This window comes from Lates calcarifer, linkage group LG17, assembly GCF_001640805.2.
Source record: "Lates calcarifer isolate ASB-BC8 linkage group LG17, TLL_Latcal_v3, whole genome shotgun sequence".
NCBI lineage: Eukaryota > Metazoa > Chordata > Actinopteri > Centropomidae > Lates > Lates calcarifer.
The window spans coordinates 19,498,733-19,518,000 of NC_066849.1; the positions used below are offsets into that span (position 1 = coordinate 19,498,733).

The window sequence follows — 19,268 nt, forward strand, 5'->3', positions numbered from 1 at the left end:
TTAATGCAAAAATGCCAAACATTCTCTACTTGCAGCTTGCAATTAAAATGTATTGAGGCTAAAATTCTAACCTCTGGCTAAAAATATTCACGCTCATACAATATTAAACAGACCAGCAAACTATTCAGTGTTTAGTATTAAGTATTTATTTGAGTAAGATCCTTTATCAGTCCCACAGCAAGGAAATTCAGTGTTGCAACAACAAAAATAGAAAAGGGTATTAAATTAACAAGACAATATATATAAAAATTATAAACAATATGAAAAGTATAAACAGGACTATGTACACAGTAATACACTGGATTTGAGTACTGACATTGCATTGTTTAAAATAGCAAAATACCAGAATGAAATGACAAACACAAAATCTAACTTAACCCACAAACACTGTAGAGGTGTCAATGTGTGTGTGGAAAACAAAGGTAGTTCCTATGTCTTAAGCTGCATGTCCTAGTATATAGTAAGATCTAAAAAAAAAAAAAAAAAATTAAAAATTTAAATAGAATAGTATGTCGTAAAAATATTTAGATTTACTAATCAGTTTCTGTGATTAATACTTGTTCTTATCTCTGCAGAAGAGAAGATGACAGCAGTTGAAGACCTGAAATGGATGAAAGAGAACAAGTGTTACAAAGCTGTTGATTAGATGAAAGACCTCCACCATCTAACTGCTGTAAATAGTGTTAGTTTCCTGTTCAAGTGAACTCTACCATCTATAATGTTGTTGTTTTCCAAAGACTAATGTGTGAGAAGAATATTCAACTGCTTGTGATACAACTGTTTAATAATTGTATCACAAGCAGTTAAATGATCACAAAGATGCTTAGTAGACATATTCACCTTTAGAAAATGTGCTCATAACTACATTAACCCTATCCCCTAACAAGTGTTTCCTTATGGTCAAATGCCTGCCATGATCTTTGCTGTGATTTGAGCTGAATTTCTATATTTTGAAACTGATGTCATATAAATCATTTTATTTTAAGAAAAATGTCAGGATTCTTGTGTTTTATGTTTTTAGATCTGTTATTTTTTAACTGGTTTTAATATTTAAAGGTTTTCAATTTATTAAAAATTTTATACTTATTTTTTTAACCTATTTATCAAAAGAGTTTCCATTCTATTCTATTCTAAACTAAAGTTTTATATTTTCTGGGGGGGTTTTGCAGCTACATTGTTGAAAAATACTAATAACTAGTTAAAACGGATTTTAACTAGTTTTAATTAGCTTTAATTTGTTGCTATTTGTTCCAGATAAGAGGTTTTAAAGTGTCAAACTGCAGCTGAGATAATGACAGACTCCGACTGAAAAGAATAATTTAACACTGACCTTCTGGAAATGTCTTCATGTCTGTCTCTTCTCTCTGTGATTTAATGGTTAAAGTCTGAAACCTGAAAACAACAATTTATATAAAGATGTGACTTTTAATATTAAAATAAAAAGCACAGCTCTTCTGGGTACTGAACTTCAAACAGTTGAAAGATTAAGGAGTAAGAGTGTAGACTAACTGTTTCTGGACTAATCAGTCCAAGAGTTGCATTTGTTTTTACACAAAGACAGAAGAAGCTGCTCTGACTCCACCAGCTCCTGATATTCACACCACAGCAGTGGATGGAAATGGTTGTTTCTCCAGTCAGTCAAAATTTGAACTAAATTTGGTTGATAGAAGCCAAAATGAAGAAAAATTAGTTTCTAGTGTGACCCTGAACTGAATAAGTTCTTCACATTTTTTTTTATTTACTGTACTTTGGGCTGGGCAATATGATTTTTAATATCATGATATAAATCAAATCACTATTTCTGTTGAACTTAAAAGTTCCTCTTAACTCTTACCATCAAGTCAAGAGAGAGAGAGAGACAGAGAACGAAAGGGGGGAGCAGGGTAGAGACAGCAGATGTTTAAATTCTTCATTTTCTTTGAACTGTACATTGATGAACTTTGTAAATAAACTTTACTAATGAGTGAAGTCTTTTTGTGACCAATCCAACTATTCAGACTTCAGATCAATTACTGGAGATATATAATTTAATGTCGGTGCTCTGTGTTGGACAGTTGATGTAAAGCTGTTTGTGAATTACCTGGAAGCCTCAGTCCTGGTCTCAAAGAACTTCTTCATCGTACAAAGACTCTGATCGTGGACGAAGTGGTGACACCTGGAGGAAATAAAAAGAGAAATATACAAAGGAAATCACAATCAATACGCTACAAGTTATTCCTCATCAACAGTTTAGCCCAAAAATACACGTAAATATTCAACATTACAGCAGAACCAGAACATTTTCCAAACGTTTGAGGAGTGTCTCAGAAAATAGGCTGTATAACAAGTTTTTTCAGACTGGGTAAATCTTCATTACACATACCTGTTTGGTTTGTAACGTGAGAGCTGGTGTTTCTGTCCCGGCTGCAGCAGCTGAAAGAGTAAACCTGGAAAACACAAGTACAACACATATATAAAAAAACTCAGTAATAAAGAATAGTTCACCTCCAAAACATGAACAGTGTAGAAGAATACAACACTGGAAAACTAAACAAGAAAACCTTGACAATCACACTTAAAGGTTTGAGGTGAATAAATTATATTACTAGAATATGACTTCATTGATCTCAGAGAGAAATTTTTGAAATAGTTTTTTCTAACAGTATTCATACATAGTGACCTACTCCTGAGGCTTAAAACTTGTGGATGAGCACAGACTTCAATCTTGTTTTCAAGCTTGTATTTAACACAAAACTGAGCTCAATAAAGTCAAGTCACCACAAACAAATTTCTAATCAATAATATACACAACAGGGAATCAATGGCTGGGTATGGACAGATTACTACCACAAAGCTACAAAGACACACAAAATGACAAAGAGACAAAAAACTGAGTCGCAAAATGATCACAATGAGATGCTTAACTGCCACACTGAAACACAAATACACGTTAAATGACCTGAGCAGTTTATGTTCCTGGTTAACTCGATTTTTATCCTACATAAGTACCGCCCCATAGGTGGAAGAACCAATCTATAAGACCTAAAGACCGTCAGTCTCCAAAAAGAAAAAAGAGTGGATGGTAGAGATATGTGGACCAAAGGTTGCTACGCTTTTTCCATTTCCAAATTCACTTTTAATTTGTATTTTTTTCTCACAATCAAGCGGCAGAATTTATCATAAGTTGCATACTATCGATTTAAATAATCCTTTAAACGGTGGTGGGGGACATAATTGTACCGAAAGACAATATAACGGGCCGTTGTAATTGTACACTAAATACCAAAACATGCAGTTAAACGATGGGAAATATTAAAGCGTACCACTTTATAGAATATACATTTCATCCTGACTTGCTGCCAGGTTCAGCTTTCCACTGAGGCTGCAGCTAAAATTATTGTTAAAATAAAGTTCATACTTAACAGTATTATATATACAGCCTGAGTGTTCTAGGCAGAACTTCATTAACAGCGGGTAACAGGTCATTTTCAGAAATATGACCCATCGTGTAAACTGTAATCCAAGTATCTGTAAAATGATCACACATTCTACGTGTCCTTACATCTCATATTACAAATTATAAATCCAGAGAACCTTTGACAAGTCTCCCTCGCTTTGCTGGCAGCCGCGGTTTTACATTTTGCCACTACAGTCTCTTTAAATTACTCCTAAACCAACGAACTCCTATTAAATTAGCGCCCACTCAATTTACCGCCACCTTAGCCACCTGTCCTACTACCGTTTAACGCAGATTGAGGCAGCCAGGGTCTGTCAAGCCGAGCTTTCTTTGATACCCCGTTTTAAATCAGAGTAGGTTAAACTCCCTTCGTAGCACAGGACTCAGGAATAGACAGCAAAACTACAAAGATGATGACTACCATATGATGCAAAACTACCACAAAGAATCTGACCATAAATAGGTGTAAACTGGCCAAGCGATGACGCAAAATGATACAGTACCACTACAAATAGACACAAAATGATCACAAGAAGCAGTAAAATGTCTACAAAGTAACTGTAAAGAGATGCAGACAGAGTTGTAAACAGATAAACAGACTACTAAACAGTTACCACCCTCCACAACTCGTGTCAGGGATGCCTTAGTCACAGATAAACAAACACAGTTTCAGCTCATAAGTAAAAACCACGACCACGAGTTAAAAGATAAGGCTAAGGCTAACGCTCGACGCTAATGCTAACGCTAACATTCAAGTGCAAAACACCATGGAGACACAAAATGATACACATGACCACAAATACCTCCAAACCAATGACAAGGACACGATAAATCACAATAAACTGGGTTAAAATGTCCGGGATGGAACACAAAATGACAAAGAGAGGCAAGTTGTCCTAAAGTGAAAACAAATATAAAACGGGATTTACACCGGTTGTGTTTTATCATCCGTCCACGTTAGGTGCCTACAACTCATGTCAGAGAAGCCTCAGTCACAGAAACATAAACACACTCTTACCCACGCGACAGAACGACTGAAAATGGAATTAAAATATATAATTACAGGGTAACTGTGACTAATGCTAGCGCTCGCCGCCAATGCTAACGCTCTCCGATAACGTTAATGCTAACGCTAACCGCTAACTGTTTGCCTTACCTTCGCGCCAAAGGTGTGTTCAGCGTCCAGTCTCACTCGTGTTCAACAAAAAATCAGCTTCAGAGCTTGTTTTGGCATCCAGGCCTCTTCAGTAACGACGTTTTCTCACAGTACTAGCAAAGAGAAGCAATGATTCAAACATGGTTTGGTTCTGTTTTCCAACTTCGTTACACCACCTGCTCGATCTGTACCCATTAAGTATGGTCGATTCTGCGCATGCGCTGGTTTTGGCGCATGTGCAGAATTGAACCTGTTTTAAGATTACGCCCGGTCCCACGCACGTGCTGACATATGTTTTAAATAGCCACATGATAGCTTACATTTAAACATCAATAACGCTCGAACGTTCTGGTCTAATAAATGTTATTTATTTAAAGGACGACTAAACTCTAAAAATGTCTGCTTAGACATATCGGAGTCGTGCTAAATTTTGATATGAGAGTCGAGCCAATTCACTTGACCAAACACTCTATGAATGAAACAGCGGAAGTAAAACCAAACCTTCGCATAATATGTTATAAGGGATAACTCCGTTATTTTTGAACCAGGATGAACCAGGAGCTGCTGCGGTGCACATGTCCACATTAGACTACATTACTAAATCCATCTACTCTCTCCTGAGATGTGGAGTTCATGTTGCCAGATTCACTATAGCCAGTCCCACCCTGTATCCGCGTGTGTTAGTGTGTCCAGGTCTATACATAAGACCGAAAACACTTCATGTTAAACAAAGGATTTCCTGAGGACAGGAGGGAGACTTACTCACCTGTAACACTCACATCCATCAATGCAGTGAGCCTGGGAATTTATCCTAATGTGCTTTCTTATGCAACATGGAAGGTATCTCAAATATATGTTTAGTCTAGATGAGGGTATAATTTTTCTGCCTCTGTCTCAGGCTTGTTACAAATTGTTCTAAGCGAGTGTTATTGTGACGAGTGTTATTCTAAGCGAAGATGTCAGATTTTCTACGGCATTGTAAACTTTCGTAAAAATTCGTTATTAACATAAAACAGAATCTTATATCATAAAGAGTAGTTGAAATATTACTTTGCAAATTAATTGTTGCAATCTTCCCCAAAACAAATGCTGCTCTTTAGTCACTGGCAAATGTGTGTGAACATCAACAGTTTTTGTAATTAAACTTTCAGATTAAAGCATGTTTGAATCTGTGGTCAAAATAAAATAATACATAAATCAGAGACACTGCATGAAAAAATACAAAAGTTGAAAAACAACCAATGAGTAGAGGAAGGGTGTATGGTTTGATATTTTAACTTGTGAATAAAAAGTGGTAATGAAAGTAAGTATGTACATAAGAAATCTACTACAACTAATTTCATTTGAGTGGCTTTTTATATGTCATGTTTTTGTAGAAAAGTTCATTGCAGAATGATTGCACTACAGTGACTTAAAAAAAACAGTTAACATAAATTCAGATGTTTATGTGATTTGAATAGCTTTTCCAACCCTTAATAACTACAGTCATTCCTCTCAGACAATATTACTGACTTTAATGGCAGTCACACTTGTATTAATATGAACAATGTCTACACAAGAAGTGATAATGATGCAATCTTCCCTTCAGATCTCTAAGACATAAACTGACATCTGGAACAGATGGAACATCTACCTCCATAAATAATAAAATTTTGTTATATTATTTTACATTTTTACTTCTGTTTTCTCTTTTTTCATACTTTGACATGTTTTTAGGAATAGTAAGTGAATAAATGTTTACATTACAGTTCCAAGAAAACACCAGCTGTCTGCAGCCACAGTACTCGATGTGCTCATCGCTTTGTGCTTATGAAAGGAAAAGGAAGTAGTAAAGTTTGAGAACAGTTCATATAACAGTGTCTGCTCTTGTAAAAGGCATAATAAAAGTGGTAATTAAACTTGCAGTCTAAATCTTTCTATGTTGATTTACCCACAAAATCTCTAACTTTTAGTCTAATTTATGCCAGATTTTTTTCTGACTTGTTTTTTTTCTATACTCTACATTGTTTAGGACTACTAACGACCCTGTGATGATGTGTTTATGACTTGGCGGATGTGTGTATTGTCATCCGGACTGTGATAAAAATTTGAATCACTAGGAAACATAAATGCAGCTATTTTAAGAGTATTCTGTTTATTGCAGACAAGTGAGCAGCTGCTGCCCAAAGTCCTGTCTGAGTTTTATTTTTAATCCCAGGAAGACACAAGAGACTGGGGTCAGAACAGTTGAGGAATTTCTTTGGTTCATTTAATCTTAATTTTATGATAATACAAAAGATCTTCCAGTGACGGTTCCCTAACTACGCAAACCACTGAGTGACACACAACAGAAAATATTTACACCAGTGTCATGGAAATTTTTTACATTCACCTGAGTATAAAGATACAAAGGCTTTTCACAGTAAATGTTTAAACTCAAACATGAGTAAAACACAAATGAATCTTCAGTTCCAAGTTCCAGTTCCAAGCTAGACAAAGCATGCACAAAACAACAACAGTAACTATGTATTAATATTAATATGGAAACGGAGTATTTACAAGTTGTGTTTGATGAAGTGTGTTGTATCAGGAATATTTACATGTCCTTTGAAAATTCTTTAAAGATAAAAATGTTGATCACTGGAGCACCAGTAGTGCCTTCAGTTTTTAATTTGGTGATTCTTTTCATCTCACCTGAAAGACAAAACATTAACAATTATAATTAACTATCAATGACAGCAATGAGGTGACAGAGAAGGTGTTCAGAGTAAAAAATTTCAATTTCAGATGTCCAAAATTTACATTTGTCCAATCCTGAATGACAAAACACCTTCAGCTGTAATTTGTACTGTGCTATTTAACAAATGTTAGCATGTTAAAATGCTAAATTACGACAGTGAATATGGTCCACATTATATCTGTCTAACATTTGCATGTTAGCATTGACATTGCAAGTGTGTTAGCTTGCATTAGCAATCATCAGCTGCTAGCATGGCTGCATCTTATTTCATAATGAGGATCACCAATGGACTATCCTATAAGATTGATAAATAGTGATATGATAGGTTTCTATTTTAAAATAAACTTTACCGTTGGAGTTTTGCCGATGCCTCCAGTAGAGGGCCAGTTAGCCACAGTCTGTTTGTCCTGCTGTGGGGCTGCTTGGAGGCCGGGAACTTTAGGAAAACCAGGCTGCAAAACAAGATTTATTTCAGTATAACATTACATACATACACCACATTTGTAGAGCCTTTTCTGACTATGCATGTAGTCTTTTGTTATAATGCCCATCCATCCTTCCTGCTGCTCCAGCCCTCAGATTCTGCACTGATATCCACATCATCAGAAGAGTGAATCTAATTTAAGAGCACAGGTGTGGATGGTACTCTCAAAGAGTCAAACACAACTTACTTAGATGGATAGTGCTTTACGAACATAGTTTGCCAGTTTGAATCCCCTCACTGACTTAGAGAATCTGGAACAGCCTAGATTTCTGTCCCAAGTGAATGAAGGTTACAAACCATTTGTAGGTTCTTCCTTTGTCTCATTCCCTTCATATGTCTGCACAGAGCAAATGACTGTGACGATGTGCTCTGTGTTTTACCTTAAAATTGGGTTGGGCAGGGACCATTTGCTGGAGCATCTTCAGTTCTTTGTCCTTCAGGGCCAAACTGTCTTCCTGTAGCTTCTTCTGTTCTCTCAATCGGTTCTGCTCCATCAGTAGTTTTTCCATCTGGGTAAAATATTCATTTGTTTTTTTTAAAGGGAAACAATATAAAAATGTTCCTCTCACACCTTCACTTCTCATATGCTACTGTATGATTTAGGCTCTTGTTAAAAAAGATTTAAAAAGGAGTAGATTGTCATATATGGTAAATTTTACAACTGCAGTCATAGTTTTATAACCAGCCACATACTGTACATCCCTGCTCAAATATGATCTACCTGGTCATCATGAGTCCTTTGCTTGAGCTCTAGCTGTCTGGCAGCCTCGGTGACTGTCTCACTGCGATTGCGTTCACACTGCTGCAGGTCGGACGTCAAGTGTGAATTGCGCACCTCCAGACGACTGGACAGGGCTTGGATCTCTGCTACCTGGAAGAAGAAAATAATTGTTTTTTAAATAAATGTAGAACACTTATCATCTGCCATGGTGGGACCTTTTAAATATAATATTGGCTTTCTTAGGCACTGCAGCAGCAAGGGGCCGGCATGATTGCAAAGAGTGACAATGAGCTGTGGTTGAAGAACGTGTCATACTCTGCTTTACCAACTGTGTTTCCAGATGTGCCTTTACATAATTGTACCTGTTTTTGTTTACCATGTGTCCATTTCTATCTGAATCTTGACAATGTCTTTGTTTCTTAATGTTCATTTTCCTCAACGTCATGCTGTATACTGAATGTCTCCCCCCAGGGACCGAGCCTATAGGTTAATGTTGTTCTAAATTAAACATCAGCATCCTCAGACACTGATGATTGCCATGATGTTTTACCAAATATGGAGCTGAAGCACAAGAATGTACATAGCCATACAATGAAAAGGTTTTATATGTTTTAATGCGTGGTTTGACAACTCATGTTATTTGGCTTTTCTTCCAGGGTTCAGCCCAAGTCAGAGGCTAAATTTAAAGATTAAATGACAATGTATTAAACAGGTTTCATTTGTGTAGATTCCGAGCTTAAATTTGAGAACAATGTTAAAATAGAGCGATAATTTTGGCTATAAAAACAAACTTAGCATATGTACATTTGAGATAGTTCCGCATTTTTGGCCTCCTTACATATTGATGAATAAGTATCAATAAACCAAAAGATATAATCTATATGATACTAGAGTTACTGCCTCACAGTTGTATGCTGATGCCATCATATTTTAATCAGTTCATCCCTCAGTCCAAGTGAATGTTTGCGCCAAATTTCAAGAAATTCCCTTAAGGCACTGCTGAATTCAGAAGAATGGGATGGATTGACAACCTAAAAACATAATGCAGCTGTCGCTGGCCTGGAGGCAAAAACAGTTTACAAGAACCACCTTACTTCTGACAACAAAGGAGACAAAAGTAAGGTCAATTAATTATTATTTAGAAAACTTTGCATAAGTGTCTGAGTGAACAAATTAGCATGAACAGCCAGAGATAAGATCCCTTCCAGCATTAAGGCAAATAATGATTCTGGACGCTACAGTGAGTCTGAATCCAAATGAAATATTGTTTTAAAGATACTTGCTGAGGGTGTGTGTTTCTGTCATCCTGCACAGAGCTGCTGTATCAGCAGACCCACACACTTCACCTCTGCTTTGACCCTGACTTCGCCTCAGAGGATGTCTGTCTCTTTAGCTGGATTTATCACAAATGATGCAGTGAATAAACTTCCTCCCTTGAGAAACTGGTTTTCCATTCAGTTTGTTCTTTGGAATATTCCATCAACTTTGAAGAGACAAAGAAAACTAAAGGAGTTTAAAGGAGGGTTATCAAGACTAAGTAAGTAGGCACATTAACACAAGTAATGCACTGTACAATTTCAAGGTAGCTTTAATTTCAAGTTTCCATTTTATGCTACTTTATACCTCTACTCAACCACATTTTAGAGGTGTATCTGACAGCTTCAATTTTAATAAAAAACACACAACAAGCTTATAATGTATTGTAAAGACTAAGCTGGCAGTTCCAAACGTTTTTGGCTTGTGACCTCTTACAAATATCATGTTTAAAATGTCTATGAGTTGTTAGCAAAGATCTTTCTCATGATCCCTCAGACTTATCTTGTGACCCTATGGAGGGGCCCAACCCTTAATTGAGAACCACTGGACAAGATTTCCTAACTGTATATAAAATAAAACTATTTGTAACCTCACCAGTTTTAGCAATTAAAAGCTTTTTATACACAAATGCATCAGTATTACTGAGACTTATGTATCAGAACTTATGGTTGTAGAGGAACTGAATCCTGAATCCTTCTTCCACCTCTGTATAGAAATACCAGTATACCTGAGCAGGTTTCCAATCCATCCAACTATGATTTAAAATGATAAAATCAAGTCAAAAGATCACACACACCTTGTTGCCCACGTTGTCCAGATACAACTGGAACTTATTCTCCACGTCTCTGGACAGGTTCGTGCAGCTGTTTCTTATCTTTTCCATTTGTTCCTGCTGGCTGTCACAGGTGAGATGAAAGGTCAGCTGGTGGGGAAACAGGTTGTTGATCCGGCTCAGGAAATCCCTGGTCACGGTTGTGATCCCATCCAAAGACTTAGTAAAGTCCTCTTTGCACTTCCTGGTTAAAAAAAAAAAAAAGAAAATCAACCAAAAACTTTAATGTATTTAATCTTTATATTTTCAGTTACACACAGCAAGCAGCAGACAGTACTGTACCTGGTGTAGCTGGTGAGCTGCTCTTTCAGCATGGTGTTCTCCCTGCGTAGGGTGATGGCATCCTGGTGGTGTGTGTCTCTGTCTTTGAGGGCGTTGTCCCTCTCTAGGCTCAGGTACTGAACCGTCTGGGTGAAGTTTGCCTGGATGAGATTTATCATAGCTTTCTGCTGAGCATTGAGGCTCTGCAACGTCTTTAACTCATCTGGAGAATTGAGAAAAAAAAAAAAAACATTAACATGGGAAATCTTACATTGACACTTAACTCTTTTATTAACTCCTTCATTTTCTGTATTTAGGCCCTTGGGCACATCTACTGTAATTCTATTTTACACATGCATTAAATATTGCCAGAGTAATCTTTCACAGGGCTTAAAACATTAGATTGGAGCATTACATTAAGTTTCCCACAAAGCATGGTACTGGAATACATACTGCTGGTAGTGACCAAAGCAGGGGCTGGGATCGGAGGGCTGGGACGGTGTGTCATCATGCGAAGTGTCGTCGCACTCATTCTCTCACAATTAGCCTACACGTGGAAAAAGATAGACGGGGTGATTCATGACTTGTGGGTTATATTTTATCACCATGGTGACTCAAAGGATGACTACAACAATGCCTAAGGAAATGAGGAAACAGTCATTATCTACAATTTGCACATTGTTGTTACCTTTTAACCTTGAGTTATCAATGATGAATAGAGATTTTTTTTGGAAGATGATTAAGAGGTGCTGACAGTTTTACAAAATGACCTCAGTGCATATTAGCACTATTCACTTTTGTTATCTTTTTCATGTTAATCTTTTACTTACTAATTTAATTTTTAGCTGAAATTCTGTGGTATTGGCATCAGTCTTCAGCTTCTCCATCTCTTTCTCCAGAGCAGCCTTCTCAGCCGTGCGAGCTTCCAGCTGAGCTCCCAGCTCGCCTTTCTCCTTCCTCAGCTGGATGTTGACATCACTCAGCTTATTGAAACTCTGCTCCAGATCCTTCAGAATAACATTCAGATTACTCAGCATCATCATGACTATCATATTGCAGCTATGAGCATGGTATAACAACATAATGCTGTGAAATAGTAATATGACGGTAAAAAATTCTCTAACAACACATAACTAGTGATGACTGAGGTTGCCTGCACAAACACTAGGAGCTTGATACAGGAATAAGTCCACCTCATTTTTTATCCTTATGGATTTTCTGAGCAAGAAGAAACCACTGACCTCAACTCTCTTCTCCTCTGCAGACTTCTCCGGCTGTCCATAGATGAGGAAGAGCACCAGACCGACGATGATGAGAGACTGGATCAGGGAGGAAAAGAAGAAGACGATTCTCATGTAGTAGCCACAGCTCTTTCCTTTATTCTTGTGCAGGGGCTCCCTTGCCTCCTGGCCAAACTTGGCCCGGGAGTAGCTGGAGCTGTACATGGCCGTTGGAGGTGAAATGGTGGCAGCTGGCTTTTGGAAGATCTAGACAAGAATTATTTGGTCGCAAAACCTCCAGAAGGTTTCTTCCTCTGATGTGATCTTCCCTTGCTGATTAGGTGCTGAGTCTTCAAGATGAACCGAACTGTCAAGCAGAGAAGGTAGAAACTCAACAGCGAGATGTCTGTTTCTCTCTCTCTCTCTAGCTCTCTGCTCTCAGGGAGCAGAAACATACAGTCAGAAATGGCACGTAAGGATGGATGTAAACAATGACCCTTAGGTGTGTAAAGGGGCCATGTTTATAAATGCTGCTGGAGGCACACTTCCAGTCCATCCTGGCCCAGCCCTCACCTCCCCTCTCTTCCCTCCCTCCCTCAGCGACCTCTGTCACAGTTACAGCCTCCAGCTGTACCACTGCCAAAATGTTTACAAATTTTCCTACTGTTTGGAACAAAAAGAGATTCCTGCGTGGGAAAAATACTCTGCTTGGAACAGTAATTTGAGTCAGGTGTAGTTTTTCCTTCTGTCTCATTGAAAAATGTTTAACACATAAATATTGTTCTTTATGTAAGTTTTACTGCTGGACAAAAAACATCTCTTACTTCTGAAAAGTCATTTTTTGGCATACATACAATGGGGAGGGACAGAGTACTGATATTACTTAGTCTTGTTTTGAGTATGGAGACTTGGCTGAATACCAAAAAAATGGACTAATCTCATGTTAGGCCACTATGTGGGCTAAAGGATATTCTTCTTAGAGCTACAATATTTCTTTTGTTCAAGAAAATCACTGAATTTGTTGAAGAGTTTGCATCACTAAAATACAATGTTATCTGAAGTGGGTTCTGTATTGTTACCTGATCTTTGTGGACCTGTCTTGTGGAGGGGACCTGGTGTCAAAATTTTGTTTTCAGACCTAATTTTAGTTAATAATGTGCTTCCACGGGGCCACATAGTACTCCAGCATAAGGGCAGTTGTGAGCAAACAGTGAAGGAAGGGCCCAAAAACAGATTTCTGTCACGGGGCCTCCTCACAGGAGGTGATAAGACAGGCTGTTGGGTATTTTAATCCTTACTAATGTATCATATAATTTAGATAATCAAATGGTTCAAATGTAACTAGTTACTATAGAATCGGGTAACTGTAGTGGAGTAAAAAGTACAGTACTGACCTCTTGAAATGTGGTGGTGAAGAAATCTAAAGTAGCATCAACAGTAAATACCCAAGCACAGTATGAGTATCACAAAACTGTACTTCAGTACAGTACGTGAGCAAATATGACTAGCTAGGAAAATCACCCATTAGTGTCACATTTAAATATAGCTTCTACAGACTGTTGCAGAAATCCTGATCATATTCCCCTGGTGCTGGATGAACAATGTAAACCATGCAAGGAGTAAAAGACGAAAAAAAACCAACCAACCAAAAAAATTTCCACCATATCCTGTTCCAAGCAAGCACGGAAGGGAGTCATGGCAGTGGAGGAGTGAAAAAATGAAAACAATAGGGACCTGTCATTCTTCAGGGATGAGGGAATAACAAGTTCTCCCTGCAGCACAGATGAACTGGATCCCCCCCCCCCCATGCCATTATCTGTGGTGATGACGCGAGGAACCATCGACTCTGCTAGGGAAGGGTGTGAAAGGGGAAAGGTCCTCTGAGCCCGAGGTTTTCCTGCCCCCCATTGTCCCCCTGACAACCTGTCCTCACCGGAAAAAAAACTAATTTATGAAGGTATGTTAGAGTGACACAAGATGAGGCGTCAGATAAACTTCTGAACAAAAACAGGAAACCTAATGGTTGTAGACTAAGATAAAAAAAACACCTCTTAAGTCCAGGCATCTATGAGGAGACAGGAAAATATATATTTAACACTGAAGTAATATCCCTGCTGTAGGTAGATAAGAGATAAGGTTTTAACAGTAGGTGCAATAACTGCTCAATCATGCTGTCATGTGGGCCTGTAAATTCAGAAATTAGAGTGACAGTGATTATAAATACAGGCAGTTTTGACTTAAATTGAAAAGTTTAGCTAAATCAATTTAATACTTAGCCATTTAGAATATTAAATATAGTATATATATATAAAAATATGAAACTGCTCCCTACTCTGACAGATGACAGTGGCACTTTGACGAGGCCTTTGAATTGAGATGTAGCTTTATCTCATGAGGGAATTTGCTGCCATCTCCTGACAAAAAAGTGGAAAGCACAACACAAATCAACATGAAAAATATGATTACACGTCTTTTTTTAATACTCAGAATGAGCTTCAAAATTCAGTTAATCTATATAATCTATTTCAAGTGCAGCTCGGCCAGCCATACGAGGGGCCTTTTCCACAATCAAACCATTGACTCCAGGGGGATCATTGTCAAGGAACATATTTAAATCAAATGAAGCCTCATCTATTTTACTGTACATTCTTTCTTTCTTTGTGTAACACACAAGAGTGACAAATGAACAAATGATTGAAAACAACCCCTCAGAAAATAAAAAAAATACATTAAAAACAGGCAACAAAGTTGGAAATTATCAACTAAAGAGGGAAGGGAATATTACAGAAGTTTTAACCTCCATCATACAGTATGTTCATTACTTCATCATCCCAAAAGGACCTGGCATGGAAAACTGTCATAGCTATTGTCACTTATTTGATTTCCCCCTTTAAGACTTCCAGAAAGATCAGTGTGTAGAAAAAACAAATGGCAAGGGAGTAAGTTTAACAAAGCCTGATGCTTGTGTCCTTGTCTGGACTCACTCATATCCAGTTCATTACCAGGAAACTTCCAGCAGTTTTAACACTTACAACCTAGATCGGTTTATCACTTCCCCAGATGAGGACAATAAATGGCTCATTCATACTCTTACAGGAAATCTAATAATTCAGTTTTAACATTGTCCTCCTGAATTCATATTTTTTCTTCATAACTATGACAAATCTTCTTACCAATTATTGCTCAATAGCAGGGAGTGGAAATAAAACATCAGTGATAAGGTGTTCTTGGAAAAACCCCCTTGCCATTTTTTTCCCATAAACTAAAGTGTGCATATTTCACAGAGAAGCAGGGCTTTGTGAGTGAGATTGATTTTAGACTGTTGCCTCAATGTCCTGAGGGTCTTCCCCCTCCAGCAGGCTGTACGATGCATGGCTCTGGAAAGGTCTCTGCAAAGGGTGAGCCAGAAGTTTGGCCATGCAGTTGTGCAGCTCGATAGCAGGTCCACTCAGGGAAACCTCAAAGCGGTAGCACATGCCCTTTGAGTCCAAGTTGCAGAAAGAGGTATAGTTGTCCTGGACACAGAAAATGTCAAATCAGTGAGTGCCAGAGAAGCATAGGTGCAAGGGGAGATTGATACTAAGGTAGACAGTACTGACTTGCAATTTTCAATTACTTGAAACAGAAACTCCACAAAAGTTAACTTTAAACTCTCTGCATAATCATGCAAAGATATGAACTGCACAAGTATGTAACAAGAGCTGTTAATTTATCCCCCTCTACCTTAGGCCACAAACGTATTAATCACCCTTTGTACCATAAAACACCTGGGGCAATATTCAGATTAAATCACATAGAAAAAAAAGCAGTAACATTTAACTCCACTCTTAGAAGGATGGACACAGCCACAGCCACAATGTAAAGTGTAAGAAGTAAAAGCCAAAAAAAACCAGCATATCCTGTTCCAAGCAAGCACAGGGAACAGAGTCATGGCAGTGGAGGAGTGAAAGAGTGAAAACGATAGGGACCTGTCATTATTCAAGGATGATGACAAGTTCTCCCTGGAGGAAAAAGTGGACTAGTCCCCCCCCACCACTCTTATCTGTAGTGATTTAAACAACAGCATTTTGTCATATAATCACAGTACATGAAACCCACTTTATTAGCTGTTCCACTCACCCTCCAGCTTGTCTCATCCCCCTGCTCGTCCATGCCATTGTGTAGATAGACCACATCAAAGAAAAAATAAGGCGACTGCAGCATTTTCTGTTGCAGGACACAAGGACAAACAAGAGTTTCACTTCAATGTAAAGTTAGAGTGCTGTTCATAGCAGCTGTCAACATATTGAAAGAAAAAAGTGTCATTCAGAAGGGAAATCAAATGCACATTGAACAAAACAACTGTATAAAGCTGATGCTAGGTATGAAGTATCTATGCAGTGTTGTACTTACACTAACAGCCTCAGAGGGGTTGAACTGGAGCTGTCCCGCATGTCGGCTGTAGATGAGCACGGTCCGCACCACATAAGGAGGTGGGATGGTCTGAACGTTCTCCATCAAAGGTAGCTCAATCTTCTGGCGACTAGAGATACAAGAGAAGAAGAGATGGCCCTTAGTGAAGTAACTTTTCATGTGTTTTATGGGGTCAAGAAGGTCTGTAGTCAGACAGTACTTACATTACATTTAGAAGATCTTCCAGGTCTACAGAGGACAGTTAAGGCTAATTCTACAAATCTCTTCATGGTGTTCATGTGTTATGTTTTCACTGAATTTGTTGTAAATGAAAGGATACTGAAGGACTCGCACACATTGGTCTCCAGATCATATAGACAGCTGCATAGCTCCCTGGGATCAGACGTGAAACCTGACAGCTGACAAATACATGTACATAAGACAAAAGTATTCTAAAAATGGGAGACATGTTGCATAGATACATCATGCAGACACTGTATGTAATATTTGGAGGAGATTAAAATGCTCCTGGACTCACCCATAGGGCATCATCATTGACTACAACCAGGGCAAACTCATGCCGTTTGTCAATCTTGTGTTTAGTTCTGACAAACATCTCAATCATCTTCTGAGATATGTTCAGGGCATTTGTTTTAGACCTAAGTGAAAAGACAATCAAATCAGGCCATGATGACAAACATGAAATCTGATTCACTTAACTGTAGCTTACCCATTAAAAGACTCTAACTTTGGCAAAGACATCTCCTCAGAAAGGTCTAAGCAGATAATCTGTGTAAGAAAGACACCATCAGATGTTGTAAACCTTAAGACTGAAAATACATTTTGATTGTAATGTGGATATGGATAAATCAGAACTGTCATGTAGGCCTACCACTTTCTCTGGGCAGTTGACGCGGGGGACTCGCAGCTGGTACTCTGCTGGTGGAGGGATGGTGGTTGTCAGTGTGGGCTGTTGCTGCGTGGGCTTTGGCCTCTCTTTGGCTGCAACAGCTGCAGTAGACAGAGGCACCGTGGCACTGCCTGCAGCCGCCACCGCAGCTGCAGCGGGAACTACAGTCTGAGCTGCAGCCGTCGAGACGGTCGTGGTGGTGGAACTTGAAGGACTGTCGCTGGTTGAAGCCTCACCCTCCCCCTCCACACGGCTGCCCACTGCAGGCTGCGACATGTTTGGGTTACTGTTGCCTCCCAGGCTGCCCGTGCTGCTGCGACGGTCCTCAGCACCCTCTGGGTTGGAGCGTGTTCGAGGTCGCAGCTCCACCAGACGTTCCTCTCCATCTGCTGGACCAGGCTCTGGTGTCTCCATGGATACAGCAGTCTCTAAGGAGGCGTAGATAATGAGTTGATGAGTTAACTTGGCCACGCAGAGAAACTTTTAACCAGAATTTCCTTAACATAAACTCTGGATCACAACCACTAGTATTACAACCTAATTTACAACCTTCAGAAAATACAAACATCAGCTGCAAGTACAAGACAGTTGTTTTTTCATCCTCAACAATAGCTACTTTTAAATCACAACACACAAGATGCATAAATTACCCCAGGCCACTCAGTCTATTCTAACTTCATAATCATACTTCTAATTTCAAACACATGTCAATGCACAATACATAAAAGTACACACTAAGGGTGCGAGTCTGTTCCTGTGAACAGTGAGTGTAACGTGTAGGAAACTGATGTAACAAAATCTGTGGTAAACTTTACATAAGGCACTGAAGAATGCGTCCTGAAAGTCTGACGTTGAGTCTAAGTGGCAAACAAATATTTTGTGCTGAAAAAGCTGGGGGGACCAAGCGTATGATGTTTGGTGACAGCGCAGTACTTAGCTGTTAGCATTAGTTAGCTTTAATATACACTAGGCGTTCAAGCAGACGAGTAGGGAAATACGAAACATGTTAGCGTATATGTTTAGACAAAGATTCAGACTTACGTGAACAACAAGCACGACACTTCTAGTATTTAAGAAACGTTAAACTCATTGAAAGTTGCAAAATATTTAAACGAAGAGCTAGTATCTGTTTTGAACGGACAACTTCCTAACCGGAAATGATCCAATCCGGAACTACGCGGTCTCGTGGTATTATGGGAAATGGAGTTTATGGGGGTTGTATACTTTATTCTTGCTCCTCCTCTTCCACTTTATTTTCTGCTATTACTACTACTACTACTGTGGTAATTACAGTAGGAGAAGCAGCTGTAGCAGTGGGAGGATGAGTAGAATATGAAGAATAAATCTACCCATGAATGATGCTAATTCACTGAATTCATTTGCGCCATATTGAGGCATTCTCTCTTTTGTCACGACAGATACACCAATACAGTTTCTAGGGTGAAGAAATTTAAAGCAGAGATCTTATAAAAAAATTTGTTATAATAACATATGATAGATCCTGGAGCAGCTAGCTCCAGGATCTGAACAGAATTGGTTTAACCCAAATCTTTACAGCAAACAGGCATGTCCAATATATCATTATCTCCACTCCAACGTTGCTGTAAGTCCGTTGTCATGGTCCCTACCGACTGCCACTTCATGCATGTTTCAGATTACATCACATTGCATATTTATTATTTTTGTGTGCAGAGCAGTTTCTGGATATCCAGAGTTCACAGCACTGGTCACAGTCTACTACTAAAAAGGCACAGACTGTGGACATAACAGGAAAGGACACGACGTGACAGGGAATGGGTGGGGATGACTTTCCAAGTGTT

The 19,268-nt window shown here is 38.6% G+C and overlaps 2 protein-coding genes and 1 long non-coding RNA gene across 5 annotated transcripts; all 3 read right to left on the reverse strand.

Annotated features, from left to right (window-relative positions):
- Positions 1-16: 16 nt before the first annotated feature.
- LOC127143492 (uncharacterized) lies at positions 17-5,562 on the reverse strand. Of its 2 annotated transcripts, XR_007814966.1 has the most exons (5): positions 4,593-5,562; positions 2,363-2,426; positions 2,081-2,155; positions 1,331-1,392; positions 17-601 (listed from the first exon to the last, which is right to left on the reverse strand). It is a non-coding gene; the product is annotated as an uncharacterized LOC127143492 (long non-coding RNA). The 2 variants fall into 2 exon arrangements; XR_007814967.1 differs by lacking the exon at positions 1,331-1,392 and having other exon boundaries at positions 4,593-5,534.
- A 1,256-nt stretch (positions 5,563-6,818) lies between these two features.
- On the reverse strand, positions 6,819-12,670 carry plvapb (plasmalemma vesicle associated protein b). Its single transcript, XM_018695618.2, has 9 exons — positions 12,168-12,670; positions 11,757-11,933; positions 11,380-11,473; positions 10,948-11,149; positions 10,630-10,849; positions 8,517-8,666; positions 8,176-8,304; positions 7,662-7,763; positions 6,819-7,265 (listed from the first exon to the last, which is right to left on the reverse strand). Exons 1-9 carry the CDS (start codon positions 12,369-12,371, stop codon positions 7,257-7,259), a joined length of 1,287 nt encoding a protein of 428 aa, XP_018551134.1. The 5' UTR covers positions 12,372-12,670; the 3' UTR covers positions 6,819-7,256.
- Positions 12,671-14,603: 1,933 nt separating this feature from the next.
- babam1 (BRISC and BRCA1 A complex member 1) lies at positions 14,604-18,621 on the reverse strand. Of its 2 annotated transcripts, none has more exons than XM_018695655.2 (9): positions 18,490-18,621; positions 17,431-17,876; positions 17,269-17,327; positions 17,077-17,197; positions 16,879-16,957; positions 16,763-16,787; positions 16,539-16,668; positions 16,266-16,352; positions 14,604-15,661 (listed from the first exon to the last, which is right to left on the reverse strand). In XM_018695655.2, exons 2-9 carry the CDS (start codon positions 17,860-17,862, stop codon positions 15,461-15,463), a joined length of 1,134 nt encoding a protein of 377 aa, XP_018551171.1. In that variant the 5' UTR covers positions 17,863-17,876; positions 18,490-18,621; the 3' UTR covers positions 14,604-15,460. The 2 variants fall into 2 exon arrangements, with proteins under 2 accessions (XP_018551171.1, XP_018551156.1); XM_018695640.2 differs by having other exon boundaries at positions 16,763-16,790.
- Between the last annotated feature and the right edge of the window lie 647 nt (positions 18,622-19,268).

Coding starts and splice junctions, on each gene's coding strand:
- plvapb (XM_018695618.2), bottom strand. CDS start 12,371: ATGTACAGCTCCAGCTACTCCCGGGCCAAGTTTGGCCAGGAGGCAAGG. Junction 11,150..11,379: donor TGCTTTGGTCACTACCAGCA/GTATGTATTCCA, acceptor TCAATTCTCCAG/ATGAGTTAAAGACGTTGCAG. Junction 10,850..10,947: donor CAGCTCACCAGCTACACCAG/GTACAGTACTGT, acceptor TTTTTTAACCAG/GAAGTGCAAAGAGGACTTTA.
- babam1 (XM_018695640.2), bottom strand. CDS start 17,862: ATGGAGACACCAGAGCCTGGTCCAGCAGATGGAGAGGAACGTCTGGTG. Junction 17,198..17,268: donor AAGTTAGAGTCTTTTAATGG/GTAAGCTACAGT, acceptor CTTTTCACTTAG/GTCTAAAACAAATGCCCTGA. Junction 16,958..17,076: donor TCAATGATGATGCCCTATGG/GTGAGTCCAGGA, acceptor TGTATTTGTCAG/CTGTCAGGTTTCACGTCTGA.